This window comes from Pimephales promelas, chromosome 3 (genome assembly GCF_988280905.1).
Source record: "Pimephales promelas chromosome 3, fPimPro1.hap1.1, whole genome shotgun sequence".
Classification (NCBI taxonomy): Eukaryota; Metazoa; Chordata; class Actinopteri; order Cypriniformes; family Leuciscidae; genus Pimephales; species Pimephales promelas.
In genome coordinates this window covers 32223385-32239818 of record NC_142771.1, presented here as the reverse complement: position 1 = coordinate 32239818, position 16434 = coordinate 32223385, and the positions used below count along the sequence as shown (strand labels likewise).

General features: G+C 35.4%; 1 protein-coding gene across 1 annotated transcript in view; it reads left to right on the top strand.

Annotated features, from left to right (window-relative positions):
• hs3st4 (heparan sulfate (glucosamine) 3-O-sulfotransferase 4) overlaps nucleotides 1-13849 on the top strand; it is a 136997-nt gene extending 123148 nt beyond the window's left edge. The window contains exon 2 of the mRNA XM_039686255.2: nucleotides 10867-13849. Coding sequence (XP_039542189.2) covers nucleotides 10867-11521 — 655 coding nt within the window. The 3' untranslated portion in view covers nucleotides 11522-13849. The remainder of the gene's footprint in view (nucleotides 1-10866) is intronic.
• Nucleotides 13850-16434: the final 2585 nt, after the last annotated feature.

Sequence of the window (16434 nt, the reverse complement as noted above, 5' to 3'; positions counted from 1 at the left end):
TATCAACAATGCTTCTATTCCCAGAGAGTGAGGGTAGGCTACTTTTTTTTCACTTGAAATTAAAGTGCAGGATTTGGAAAAATTTGACTGAAGCTCTTATCTAAACATAAAGTGCCACTGTAGCGTTATATTAAATTATCATAACATGGAATCCAAAATGTTTCCACACACCGGACTTATACCATAGACTTATACGACGCTGGCGCATCCTCCAACTCCCTCATCTCTCCCACTTGCCATTTCTCCGCGTGCCGTGACCTGCAGCGCTCCATACTCCACTTTTACTGGCTTGTTTACTAACTTGAACCAGAGCGATCGGTAATGACATCAAATACCGCAAAAGTGAGTGACGGAGCCGTCGCTCTCGGGCTAGTTTGATGTTATTCACCGGTCGCTCTGTGCAGCGCCAGTCCAAGTCGAACAAGCTTATGTCGCGCGAAAGAAAACACACGTCACATACGGGCACGAGGCGCATGCGTCGAACCGTGAGACGCACACACGCTCCGAACCGAGACAAGCGAACCGAACGGTTCGGGTGTTTTTCCATGTACCGTGCCACCCCTAATATATATAGTTGAATGTGTACCATTAATTTTAGATCCCTTGACTCTACCTCAAAACCTAAACAACAAACCTTCTCAACTAACACAGTCTCATCCTAAGACGTCATACAACTGATGCTTTTGATCGTACATCAACATCAGCCGTTTTAGGGTACCCTTAAACGTCGGTTAGATGACGATCCTGGGAAGTCATCCAACTGACGCTTTACCTTTAACGTCAGTTAGGTGACGGGGTAGGTTAGGATTAGATAACGTCATCCAACCGATGTTAAAGGGTACCCTAAAACTTTATCTTTATTGTATTGTAATAGTGTATTTATTGTTTTAATTTTTAACCTGCTAGGGACTGCAGATGAAAATTAGCCTGTATGGCTAAATCTGGCACATTTACGTGGATGTTGACGTATGGTCAAACGCGTCAGTTTTATGACGTCTTGGGATGAGACTTCGCTGTCTCAACAATATAAAAGAATAATTATACCATTATCACTTTTTTAAAAAAACATGTTCATGATTTGTTATCACAACATTTTTTCTTTTGTTAAATCAACTTAAATAATTGTGGTTCAGATAACATAATATTTTGAGTTTCTGATGATTTTCAATGAACTTAAAATTTTAAGGCAACCAGGTTACTTCATTTTTTTTTTAAAGTTAAACCAACAACATTTTTTTACAATGATATTTGTGAGTCTAGTCTATTTCTTTAAAATATAGTATGTAAAAAAAACTGTATAACCCCAAACGAAAGTGCAAAAACAAAAATGTATTGCAAAAATGGCACACACACAAATAAAAGCAATATTAAATACTATTTGTAAACATTTGCACTGTAAAAAATATTGTTGATGTAGCTTAAAAATGAAGTAACCTGGCTGCCTTAAAATTTTAAGTTCATTGAAATGGAAAAATCGACTGACTACAATGAAGAGATTTATTTAATCATTAGAAACTCAAAATATTATGTTATCTGAACCACATAAATAAATTAAGTTGATTTCACAAAAGAAAAAATGTTGTGATTACAAAATCATGAAAATATTTTTTACAGTGTGTACGTCTGTAAAGTTGTTCATACATATGTGTTAGATTTTAGATGCTGGCAAAACTTGTGTGTGTGTGTCTGTGGTAGGACCATGTTTTAGATGCATATGAACGTATATATATAATGATTTTGTCATAATTGGCTTGGCCTGATGTTGTTCCAAACCTGTATGAATTTATTTTCTTCTGCAGAACACAAAATAAGATGTTTTGTTGTTGTCGTTGTTGTTTAGACTATGAATGTCAGCTGTGTTCAAAACAACATTAACAGCAAAACACATTTTTCAATATATATATTTTTTTTGTTTTCCACAGAAGAAAAACGAGGGTGAGTAAATGAGGACATCATTTTCAGTTTTGGGTGAACTAACCCTTCAGAGTTGATGTGTATAATATTTCAGTGCTAAAATACTTCATGCAATCTGAGACTAATATGAAGAGATGACTATAAATAAACCATCCGTTGGTTGATTCCACCAAAGGTGTAAACCCTGTGTCTCTTTGATGCTATCAAAAAATTGCTCTGTTTGTTTGGGCATCCTGACATGGCAGGTTCAACCAATGGCATGAGTTTGAAGCGGAGCTATCTGTTTGCATTACAAGTAGTAGATCAGATAAATTTGTCAATTGAAACAGAAATGACACATTTTACTTTCAGCGTTTGATTGACTCGCATATATATCATGAAGAAATGCTTCTGATATTGCTTGAAGCCTTAATTACAACAAAGTTTTATGTGTCGGAGTATTTCATCATTGCACTCATTGAGTTATTTTTGGAAAAGTCTTGCTCTTGTTATTGACTTCTTCCTCAATCTCCGCCACGAGCCCCTCCCTCCTCTTGAAACAAACAGGCAATTCTGCCATTACATTCTCTTGATAAACAACTGAGGCAGAGCTGTGGTGGGAAACATTGTGTATCAAACTATTCAGAGTTATAAAAGGACGTTAACAATGTAAGGTTATCTCACAACCAGTGCTGTTGGGAATGTCATTTTTGTAAGAAATACTTAATATAATATCATAGACACAGTAAATGGGGTATTTAGCAATGGATAGTAGTAATTGGTGTTTGAAATTATAATTTATATATATATATATACTGTATATATTTCATTGAAAAAAAAAACTTTTTTAATGAAAAACTATTGTTCGAGGAATGCTAAAAACTTCAAATTAAAGGAGTAGTTCACTTTTGAAAAAACTTTTGCTGATAATTTACTCACCCTCATGTCATCCAATATGTCCATGTCACTCTTTCTTCAGTCGAAAAGAAATTAAGGTTTTTGATGAAAACTTTCCAGCATTTGTTTCCATATAATGGACTTCAATGGGAACCAAACGGTTCAAGGTCCAAAAGAAACTTTCATGTATCTTTTTCCAAATCATTTGGTTCATTCAACCAACAAAACGAACAAATGAACTCGGAAAAAGATTCGTTCATTTTGATGAACAAGTTCAAACAGGAGAGTCACGAACGTCAATCGCAATACAGAGCAAGGCGACCATTTGAGCGTATAAAACTTAAACTTTGTTATTTATTTTTAAAATGAGCAATCGTTTCGCTTGTTAAGACCCTTATTCATTGTCTGGTGTCGTTTAAAGCCCGTTGAAGCTGCACTGAAACTCTCATTTGGACCTTGAACCATTTGGTTCCCATTGAAGTCCATTATATGGAGAAAATGCTGGAATGTTTTCATCAAAAACCTTAATTTATTTTCGACTGAAGAAAGAAAAACATGGACATCTTGTGTAAACGATCAGAAAAACTTTTTTGAAAAGTGATCTACTTCTTTAATTATGATGTTGATTGATTTTGATGTTCATTTTTGTTAAGTGGGACACCACAAAAGTTTTATTGTTATTGCAATCCAAACTTTAATTTAGCATCTATTTACATACCAACAGCTATTCAGAATTCAACGAATAACATTTGCATTAAATGTCCTTTACATTTTACAAAAATAAATAAATGTATAATAAAAGTGAACAACATGACCCTTAGAAATTCTATCCCCAATGGTGAGTTGTCTTTTTTTTTCTTCCATATCTGCCTTGAAGACAGAGAAGTGGCTTAGAAGATGCATTTGGAGATAAACTTGAGAAATAATTCCTAAGCAGTAGATCACAGCAAGTGCCAATTAGAATGCTTTTAACTTCAAAGCACAAAAGAGGCAATATAGTTTTGCGCTCTAAAAGCATCATTCTCGTAAAAATGACGTTCATTAGACTGCTAGTCCTTATTCTTAAGTGTGCTCACCTGCCATTTGCAGAATGCCTGTAAAATATAAACAAAGAAATAGAAAAAAGAGAAGAAAAACATGGCCAACTTGAATTTCACAATCATCTGAGCATCATGCATTTTTTTTCATTCACAGCAGAAAAAAAAAAATCCCTCCACATCAAATGATCCACAAAGCTAAGGAAAGGAATTTGTCTTGTTTAAGTCTAGTCGTCCTAAGCATGTTTATCCAAGCGTTATGCAAGCACGACAAGGCCTATAGACAAATAGCTCCTGTATATTATGCGATTTGCACGAGTAGGTAAACAGCAGATGGCTAGGGAAGCCTTTTCGGCCCCTCGCGCTGTATTTACCTGCCCACCCGAATGACCCGTGTCATGCTGCACTCCTCATGCAGGCAGAAGCAATTGTTAACCATTTGTATCAGTTTTTCACGGTTCCAGCTGAGCGCGAGGCCAGCCGAGTCATAGGGAAATTAGCTTGTTTATCAGCATTGTGTTTTCTTTTGCACCTCTCCCTCCCTCTGACATTTTAAATGTAGACCGTCCATGACTGATTCACTCACAATCAAAATGAGTTCGACCTCAATCACAAATGAAGGTATCGCGCCTCCATAATCTCCATATTTTTGCAATTACACATATAATGAGTTGCATCGAGCTTGATGAGGACAATGGCCGGTTATGTGCTCGTCTTAAATGAAGAGGGTTACCTTGAGCGTCAGTCATCTGTCCTGTTGACGGAACACTTCTTCCGGAGAAGCGTGGCGTGTTGTTATTAAACGCAGAGGTCTGCTGTTCGTTGCGCGTGTACTTTAGATGCGATATACATAGGGGAATCCAAGGTGATTCATTATGGGCTTTTTCCCCCGTTTTGGTTGCTCTCAGCAAGTTTTATTACTTGATTCAACTTGCGAGCAAACAAACCCCCGTCCTGGGCATCTCGTGTGCTTTATCGTGGACTTTAAATAGCCAGCTCCTGAAGACCTTGAGAGGGCAAAAAAATCTTTAGTCATTCATTACCACACTGAGGAAGTGTAGAACATTGATGGAATGTAATGAAAACTAATACTCTTTCTAGCCACTGTGCTATCTACAGATGTGTTTTATATCCCATTACTGCTCTAGAAGGGGCCACAGCTCTATAGCTTGTTGAGAAAAGCATAATCCATTGGGAAATTACCCATCAGAAGTGCAATACTGTTACAGAAATGAAATTACAGTGGCACTTGTGAGCGAGTATGTGCATGCATGTGCTGAAGGGGCATGGAGGATATATGTACTCTATTTGATGTGTTCCACAAGGAGAATTCGAATGCTCATTTAAAATGTGTCCAACGTGCAATGATTGATTGGCTGATGCTATCAGCATATTTGTTCGAGAGCGACAGCTGTCACTTCAGAAGACATTCCCGAAATTTAGATTGAAATTTGATCAGCAATAGTCATGCAAAAAAAAAAAAAAAAAAAAAACATTACCCTTACTTAATTTAATTTATTAATTGATTTAATTATAATCAAATCAGTTTTTAGTTGGGTCAACACACAACTTAACTGACTACATTTGTATGTCACTGCAATTGTTTTGTCTCAAGGTGAACACCATTAATGTTTTTTTTCTCTATTGCACTGTAAAAATATTTTCAAGATTTTGTCAAATCAACTTTATAATAATTTATTTATTTGGGATAACTTATTATTTTGAGTTTCTGATGATTAAATTAATCTCCTTCATTGTATTAACAGTTTTACAGGTTTTTTTTTTTTACTATAGTAATCACAACATTTTTTTTCTTTTGTCAAATCAACTTAAATAATTTATTTAGTTCAGATAACATATAATTTTGAGTTTCTGATGGTTTAATCATTCTCCTTCATGGTATTAACTCACTTTTTCCAGTTCAATGAACTTAAAATTTTAAGGCAACCAGGTTACTTATTTTTTTAAGTTAAACCATCAATATTTTTTTACAGTGTGGGCAAGTTTGTCCTAATTTAATTAAGGCCTAATTCCTGGCTTAACCTTAGCCCTGTTTGTGGAACCAGGCGTTCATTTTCTTATGTTAGTCCAACTTTTCAGACGGACAGACGGACGCTCACCTAAAGGATTATTAGGAACACCATACTAATACTGTGTTTGAACCCCTTTCACATTCAGAACTGCCTTAATTCTACATGGCATTGATTCAACAAGGTGCTGAAAGCATTCTTTAGAAATGTTGGCATTCAATGTATTGAATTTTAATGCCATCACCCTAATCTTGGTTAAAAAACCCTCATTATTTTAAACCAGTGACAAACTGTTAAATGATCAATTATCGAATTAAATTATAAACTATATTATTTGATAGTTCAATTTTATTAATAGCTTGTCCTTAAAAAGCTTCAATGAAGTTAGATTCCAACATTGCCATTACATTATAATATGTTATTGTATTCCGTTAGCATTCATTCTGTGAAATATGTATTTTTTTTACTAGGCTATTGAATAAAATCATCTTCTTTTAGTGACTATACATATAATTGGATATGAATATGTTATTATGAATGTGATATAGGGGGAGGGGGTTCTGAATGTAATGATAGGCCTCATATTGTCTCAATTACGTAGAACTGAAGGCAAATTAATTATGTAGTCCTAAATTTAGGTCAAATTTTGTTGTGAGATTTAATGAGGGATCATACTGACTAGATCAGTATGAATAGATCATAGAGCAGAGAGCATGCTAAATATTCATTTGTTTTGCAGTTTGCACTCCTGAGGCACGGATCACATTGCAATATAAACTCAAAAGAGAGATAAATATTTATTTAATTTCCTTCACTTCTGAATGACTCTTTCCAACTGCACTGATTCATCTCCCAGTTTGATCTTGATGATAAAAAGTTGAACACAATTCTTCACACAGTGACAAACAGCTGACTGTAATCACTCAGATATATCGCTCAAAGCACAAACATCTCTTCTGACAGAAAGTGTCATAATTAATGTTTTCTTTCCAGTGAGGCATTTGAACACTTAATCAGAGCAAGAATAGGAGAAAGGTCATTGGATGCCTTTTTTTAAGCAGTGGAGATGTTTTTACTTTATGAAATGATGCACAGGTTTAAAATGTATTAAAACACATTTAAACAGTGTTGCAGCAACATTGTATGTTGTTGTTAGTACATTCCTACATGCAAAAAAGAAATATATTCATTTATTTATTAACCCTTAGGGGTCTGAGGTGTTCTTCTTGGTCCTGGAGGTGTTCTGACATGCTCTGACATCTGTGCTTTTTCCTGTTTCTTTTGACATTTTCATGACTAAAGTATTATTACACTGTATTCAGCACAAACTCTGCTACAATAATATGTCAGCAGCATGTATGTCAAATTTTGTAGTTTTGAGATAATGACATTTATGTGTGGTTTGTGAAAAAAAAAAATGTCACTGAAATAAGGTCAAAAAACCCATGCTGATTATTTATTCACAAGACTTTTGAAAATTGTATCACATAGCCTCGAGTATTTGCTCCAAAACTATGTGAAAACTATGAGTAGTCTTCCTGACTACTCATTCAGGTAAGACAGTAAAGTCTTTTTTTTTTTTTTTTTTTTTTAAATGTTTGATGTGTTTTGTGGAAGATAGCTTAATGCGGGAGGCATAAGTATACTAAAGTAAAGTTCAAATCTATTTTTAAAAATACTTAATGTAATACGTATACCAATATCAATGTATAGTTGTTACTGCAACTACTAATTAAATACTTGGACACTTTTTTAGTTAATGGAAATACAATTTGAAGTTTACTCTCAGTAAACTACTAGCCTAGAAGTTTTATACTGTAAGTATACTTGAAGTTTTCTTTATAAATCAATATTTTGAAACAAGATATGCTAACAAATTAAGTGTAAACACAACTACAAGCCAAGTATACTTAGAATACTTATTTATACTTTTAAGTGTATCTACTGTAGGTCAAAAAATTGAGGACAGCCCAAATATACTTACACTTTCTGTCAGTTTAAGTCAAGTATGTTTCATTTGAGTCATTTTAAGTATATTTCTATGAAGTACATGAAAAGCAGACTGGAAGTATGCTTTCTTATTTTTTAGCTGAAACCGAAATAATAATAGCACGCTTGAATAAACTTCTATTTTTGTAATGGCTTCTTTGCAACCTTTACGGAAACTAAAATCATTATTTTACCAACATTTCATTACCATGTCCTGCCTGGTACTACTTATATCATCAGAATGTCTTTAAATCTTACAAATGAAAGTGTTTACCAAAAACAAAATACAGTATTAGTTATATTCCAGTGTTAAATTTTTACTTTTCTTCAATAATATTTAGAAATTACATTCTGAATACAAATTACATGAAAGATTATTTGATTCACGTATTTCCAAATAAAAATCATAAAGCATTTTTTTTAAACGGTAACACTTACGACATTCTACTAAGTAACTTCACAACTACTTACTGTACATGTTAATAACTCTCATTAGAGTGTCTCAGAGTAAGACTATCTGTTTAATATCTGTTAACACCTTATTTTGACGCTCCATAACAGACATTCTGACTGTAAGTAACTTTGCGCCAACAGTACATGACAACTTATTTTACTAACCCGAACCCGAACCCAAAGACCTAACCCTAACCTAACAGTCTACAACAGTCTACTAATACTCAAATGAGAGCTGACATGTACTGTAGTTGCAAAATTCAGTGGACTATTGAAAAAAAGTCTAACCAAATACTTTTCCCATTATACAGATTAGTAATTTGCATCTACAATGTCATCTACAAAACCTTTATCACTTGTAACACAGGCTGTCTGATGTTCAGAACATTGCATTGTGCATTCACATCTTTGAAATCTATCACTTGCACAATCATTGGTTCAAAATAATAATAATAATAATAAATTTACTGTGAAATACCATGGTAACATAACTATAAATCACCCACACACAAGCAACTGATAGTTTACTGTGTCCTTGTTCATACAATGATTAAATATTGCAGAACAAAATAGGTGATAGATGTTTCAATATGATACATGTACAGTATATACATCTCTGTATAGAGAATACAGACATAGTGGAATCATTGAACAAAGTTTGTCATATATTGATGCAAAACAGTACAATCACAACATAGGTTTATTGGAATCAAAACAAAAATATAAAATATTATGCCACATCCATGGATATTGTAGTCTAATTGGTTCATGCTCAATGCTAATTGGCAATGAATCTCGTTATCTAGAAACTTTCATGATTTACTGTAAACATGGAAGATTGTGTGTCAGTTTACATACAACTATTCTTTAAGAGTACCGCGGCAGTTACGTATCATTTTGAGCAGTTGTATCCATTGATAGTTAGATCATTGTAAGGAAATGAATACACACTCATTTGAAATGTAATGTGCCTATTGCCCTTTGAAATAGTAGTACTTTGATGTTAAGTTGTGTCATATTGAAAAGGTGATTTTTGTTGAATGAACAAATGATCTAAGTTTTCTGTGAATTGTATCAAAGCAATTGAGAAAAGGGTTAGAGTTTTGAAAAATGTGAATTTTGTGTCTAGAGTTGTGAAAAATGACATCAAGGTTCTGAAAATAGTAACAAAGTGATTGTAAAAACTGCAACTTTACGTTTATGTAAATTTACGTTGTTGAAATATTTGTTTAGATATATTTTATGGCAGAGATTTGCATTTGAACTAACCCATTTGGTAACACTTTATTTGAAGGGGTGTGCAGAAGACTGTCATGACATATAACACCTATCATGAACATGAAGGAGTCTTTATGAATGTTTATGACTGTTGTCATTAAGTGTCATTCGATAAATTATGACACTTTAAATGCAAAGTTGACATTGTTTAAAATGCCTTTGTTATGACAACTTGACATTAACAAAGACAAAAAAAAGTCTGTTATGACAACTTGACATTAACCATAACCTGTCAACCTGTCATAAATATGTCATAACAGGTCTAATTATCAAACTTATTTAGCTTTGTGTTAACATTACATTACCCTGTCATATGTTATGGTTGGTTTTAACTTTGGTTGTCATGACACCATTATAACTGTGACATGAATATTTTACTTGTCCTCAAGTAAAGTGGAACACATTGTGGAACACCTTTCTGTCTTTGTTAATATCAAGTTGTCATAACAAAGACATTTGAAACAATGTCAACTTTGCGTGTCAAAACTTACCGAATGACACTTAATGACAACAGTCATGAACATTCATAAAGACTCCTTCATGTTCATGGCAGGTGTTATGTCATATTTATGACAGTGTCATGACAGTCTTATGCACACCCCTTCAAATAAAGTGTTACCAGCTATTTTTTTTATTTGTCTTCAAAAAAAAAAAAAAAAAACGAATTTATATATTTTTTTTAAAATCCAACTGTATCAATATATGCAATCTTTGTGTGTTGTGTGTGTGCGTGAAAAGAAGTCATGTCTGGTATTCACTCAAGATTTCAAATAAACTTAAGAATGTTATAATGCAACATGACCTAACTGCGACCACAATGAAACATAAAAAAAATAAATAATAATCATTAAAAAAAAAAATGTAAAAAACATTTGTGCCTGCTAGGATAGAGTGTAACACTGAGTAAATGTATGATAAAACAACACCCCAGGCTCAGCAGTATTAATGATATGCAGTGCGCTTGTTATTAAAGTTCCAAAACAGTGCCAGGAGTAACACAGATGGAGTCAATTAAACAACGAACGCGCTCACACACGTACATGTTTCATCTTTGGTCTTTTATCTCTAGTATGTTATTCCATGGCCGTAATTAGCTGTACACTTCTACTTGCAATATTATGTCTACAGATAATACCAGTTATCTCCATGTGTGATTTCATATAGCCTAATTTAGCACTTACTATTGAATCAATTTTTGTTGTGTCCTTGGGTATTGCGTATAATGACAAAGACGGTGCGAATTACTGCTTCGCACTAATTTACTCTCCTCGCCTCTGGTGTTTTTGCAGGGAGCTGATGCCGTCTACTCTGGAGGGACAGATCACGATGGAGAAGACGCCCAGCTATTTTGTGACAAACAGCGCGCCGAAGCGGATCCACACGATGGCGAGGGACATTAAACTAATCATAGTCGTCCGCAATCCAGTGACCAGAGCCATTTCGGACTATACTCAGACGCTCTCCAAAAGGCCGGAGATCCCCACCTTCGAAGTGCTGGCGTTCAAGAACCGAACGCTGGGCCTGATCGACGCATCTTGGAGCGCGCTGCGAATAGGGATCTACGCACTTCACCTGGAGAGCTGGATGCAGTATTTCCCCCTCTCGCAGATGCACTTTGTCAGTGGAGAGCGGCTTATCGTTGATCCGGCCGGCGAGATGGCAAAGGTGCAGGATTTCCTGGGACTCAAGCGCATTGTTACCGACAAACATTTCTATTTTAATAAAACCAAGGGATTCCCGTGCTTGAAGAAGCCCGAGGACAGCAGTACCCCTCGGTGCCTCGGCAAGTCCAAGGGCAGAACTCACCCCAAAATAGAGCCCGAGGTCATTCGCAGACTGCATAAATTCTACAAGCCCTTTAACATGATGTTCTACCAAATGACAGGGCAAAACTTTCAGTGGGAACTGGAGGAGGATGGCAATTCGCCTGGCTTTCGGGACTAAACCCCATGCTGCTCTCCGCACCACCAGCCTTCTCATAGCCGAACCCTCCCCGTCCCTCATCGTTGCCGTCTCTGAGAAAGTGTGTGTACCCATTGCAAGAGTGCTAATCTGCTCTGTCAACCCACAATACCACTGGTGTTTATGATGACAAATGTTATTGTAGATATTATCCCTTACATAAATATATTTATATTTGTCAAGAGAAGAGGATTTTATTCATTTTTGTTGCTCTACGAATCATGTGTTCTATGATGACGATGCATGCGATGAGTTAAGTGTCCTTACCCAGCATCACCCTCTCTCTCTCTCTCTCTCTCTCTCTCTCTCTCTCTCTCGCACACCAGCAGTGAGTGCAGTACAATTGACTCTGATAACCGAGGATCTTTGTGGATTCTGAAAACTAAAAAATACAATCAAATGCAGATCTTATAAACACAGCTATCCTCTCGAATGAGAATGTTTCAGCTATTTCTGCCCAATGTTATGCATACCATTTATTTTTGGGGCTACTAATAATTCAGACAGCTTGGTCCAAAAGCGTATGCAATTATTTTCAATTCCGTCATTTTACATTTTTTATATTATGCAATATCGGAATGACAATTTTACTGCATATATTTTACATTTTCAAATCTTAAAACTCTCTATTGCCATTTTTTTTTTTTTTTAGATATCATGCTTTTGGACCACTCTGTGTATTTAATAAATTAGCTACATGCAGTATTCCCTAAATTTGATTAATTGCTCACTTACTGACATTCGAAAGTTTAGGATCGGGAAGATTTTGTGTTGTTTTTGGGAAGAAGTGCATTAATCTCAGCAAGGCTGCATTTCTTTGATAGAAGATTACAGTAAACACCATTTTATGTAATATTATTGTAAAATATCAGCATCATTCCTCCAGTCTTCAGTGTCACGTGATCAGAAATCATTCTAATATGCTGATTTGCTGCTCAAGAAACATGTATTATTATCAATGTTGAAAGCAATTGTGCTGCTTCATATTTTTGTGGAAACAGTGAACAGCATTTATTCAAAATACAAATATTTTTGTAATATTTAGAATAACTTTACTGTTAAATTCGATCAATTTAATGTGTCCTTGCTGAATAAAAATAGTCATTTCTATCTTTTGAACGGGACAGTATCCATGGTACAAAAAAAAATAGAAATTGACCTTGCTAATGCAGTATTATTCTTACTTTGGTCTATTAAAATGGTAATCATTCAGTACCATGGTAAACAGTATTGAGGTTATATGCATAACATTACTAAACCAGAACTGCAGAATTATTTTCATTGTATGAGTGTGGATTTAATGGATGCCAGGTCACAGTGATATGTGAGTGATAGCAAAGAGTTCCTGAATCTAGTATTTTTTATATAATTTCTGACACTGTGGAACATTGTGTGTGTCATTAATCACAACTTCATGCCATATCTCATGTGAGATGATCACAGCCACTAAAACTGTCATTATCACACTCGCTGCTTATTTCAGAAAAATCTAGTGTCGCACATATGCCACATTCCTGTTTTTTTTTTTTTTGTTTTTTTTTTTTTGTTTACGCAGCCGCTGGCATAGTGAAACAGCAACATGATAATGAGTGTAGCACCAATGCTTGCAGAGGGAGCAGCAGGGAGTTACCAAACATCTGCTATAACAAAGCCCTGTCATTATAGACAAATGGGACATTAAAATAGATTTCTGTGAAAATCATCAAGGAAGTAAGATTTTTAAATGTGCAACTTACCTGATTGATACATTTCAGGTTCATGTTTAAAAAAAAAAAAAAAAAAATGTATGATTTCTCTCTGGGATCGCTCGCTGCATTTATCTTGATTCCGTTTTTTTTCCAAAAAAAAGCCATGTTTTTCTCACAAATGTACTGACAATATAGTGGATTTTGATATATTTATTGAGCACTTGATTGGGAGAGACAAAAGTCCTTCAGTGTAAATGCGGCAATGTGTAAATCTTAATCATTCATACTGTAACTCAAAGCTATGTTGCTCAATTGCCCTCATCTCAGATGGTGTTATCATACATTTAAATATTATGCAAAGCACTGTTGCATGACCTGTTCGTGCCGAAGACTACTTTTTAATTTCACTGGATACTTTTTTATTTAGCAATCTAACCATGCGTTATGCTATATGCTTATTAAACCACACGTTTCCAAGTCTCAACTGGAAAAAAAAAAAAGAGTGTTACTTGAATAGCAAGCAGCGATTAAATGAAACAGCCATTTGGATAATTTTAAGAAAAACATTAATTACATTTGTGCTGTGACATTTAAAGTAAACCCTCAGGATACAAAAAAAAAATCTCAAGTCAATCTCATTGGCCTCACATTTAGAAATTTATTGATTACAAACATTCAGGCTATAATGAACTTAATTCACTTTGCAAGTTTACATATTCTAGCAGCAGAATTTATTTGTACAAAAAAAAATGTAGAAATGTGGTTTACTTGAATCTGGCTTGTTTGATAAGACAAATAACAGGGTGTTACTCTCCATTCAACATTGCTTTCGAATTCCCTCTCCATCCAGTCTTTTTGCCATGTCTCTGAACTATTTAACAACTTCGACAATCAATGCAGCCAATAAATCAATAAACACAGTCTTAATACACTTCCCTCAGTGTATCGGCCCCTCCCTCCGCACACCTCTCTGGCTTGTTGTATGTTCTCAGTGCTGAGGGTTTTTTTTTTTTTTTATTTTGCCCGGGGGGAATGGCAGACCTGAGAGATAGTTACACAGAGCAATTGGTTCAATCAGAGTAAGCGATGTGCTGCCCTTTTATACCCCCCTGACTGAACACTGAAGCCTGAACCACACTATCCCAGGTCACCCTTTCTGCTTTGAGCCTCAGCCGTGCATCTATCCCCCTGGTGCTCTGCTGAAAAGTGCTCTGATTTCAACTTTCTCTCTTCCAAACACACCTCCATTCAACGACGGATCTGTGGATTAAGACAGGTGGGACCCGACTGGCTGCTTTTTCTTTATCTTTTGTTCTTTTTTTATGGTTTGTGCAAGCCAAGCAGTGCTAACTTGAAATGATGGTTTCCCAAACACTATGTCCTAACCAGGCATGATGCGGTAAACTGTATCCGCTCGCTTTATCACAACAAGTGACATTTTGAGGAAGGAATTAGTCCTAAAACCTGGAAACGAGGTTTGGCCTTTTGGTTCCATCATTTTTAAAGTCAATGGAATTATTATGTTTTTTCTTTGCTTGAAATAAATCTGTTTAACACGAGCTGAAGATAATTTCACTTTTTATTCTATCAGTATGAATAATAAATTAGTAAAAGGTGGTAAGTGTCTAAATGGGTCTACAGAGGTGCATTTAACATTATCACGCCAGAGAGATAAAATCATCTACGCTGTAAAATATATATATTTTCAAGATTTGTTATCGCAACAATTTTTCTCTTGTCAAATCAACTTAAATAATTTATTTAATTCGGATAACTTATTATTTTGAGTTTCCGATGATTAAATCAGTCTCCTTCATTGTATTAACTCACCTTTTCCAGTTCAATCAACTTAAAATTTAAGGCAATTTTAAGTTATTGAATTTTTTACGTTAAACCAACAATATTTTTTTTACAGTGTACTCACAGGTCCGTTTTTACAGCCTCTTGCAAACTATTATAACTCAAGCTTTCTAACTTGTGCATTATAAAGAAAAATAGAAAGAGTCACTGGAAACTTCCTTAAAGTCGTGCTAATCTTGAAGTTGTGCGACCGTGGTTTTGTTCGGTTATAGTCGATTTTTTTTTTTTTAGTTCTGGGGATTGTATTTAGATACAATTCATAAAAGTTGTGTTCATTAGTGAAGTTTATCATGATGAACAAACCATAGCCCCTTTCACACAGAGATTCCGGAAAATACACGGATAATGTGACCCGGCATTTGTCCCGGGCTTGTTTGATTACGGTTCATTCACACTGCCAGTGATTTGCCGGGATCTGTGAGTGCATTCACACACAACCCTTAAAGATCCCGGAAAGACACATGACGTTAGGATGTGACGTTTAACGTACGCGTCAAAAACATGTACTGTTCCACAAAGCTGGTGAACGATCTCAGCTTCAGTGCGGATAGTGAGGAGCTCCTGGTCTCTGCTTCGTTCCAGTTTGCAAACATTTGTTCGTCCTTTCTTTGTTGATGACGAACACAAACTTTCTTCTAAGAGCAACAGAGTCGCGCAATGGCACAAACGTCATCACTATGACACACCCCTTACGGCATTGGTCCTTGCTTTCGTTCACACAGTTCGCGTTCCGGGACTGATCCCGGCAATGTTACTAGGTCCCCAACCCTGGAAAGATACCGGTATCAATCCTGCACTCTAAAAATGCTGAGTTGTTTTAACCCAATTTTGGGTCAAATATGGACAAACTCAAACATTGGGTTAAAAATGTCATTTAAAAATGTTACCCAATGGCTGGGTTTGTCCATATTTGACCCAAAATTGGGTTAAAACAACCAATTGCGTTCACACAGAAGGCGTTCTGGCAATTTCACGGCAATTTCCCGGGATCAACGCGTTGTGTGAAAGGGGCTCATGTAAAGAATCATAATCGTTTTTTCTTCATAGAGCTTATTTTCTCCAACAGTCCTGCAAAATCCCATTGACTTTTTTTTTTGTGAGGGAACCAAAGTGGTGTGAACTTCCGAGATGGCCGACAAAAATATGTCATCCCTGCGCCATCAAATAATACATCACAATGCATATCAGTTTATATACTGGTTAGGATATGGTATAAACCATAGTTTCATGAGGAGAATTATTCACCAGAAGGAGACTGCAATCAACACACTGTGAAGAAAAAAAAAATGAAGAGATGAGTATTTGGTGTGAACATACTCAAGGTTTGAATAAGCTGCAGCAGTGAAT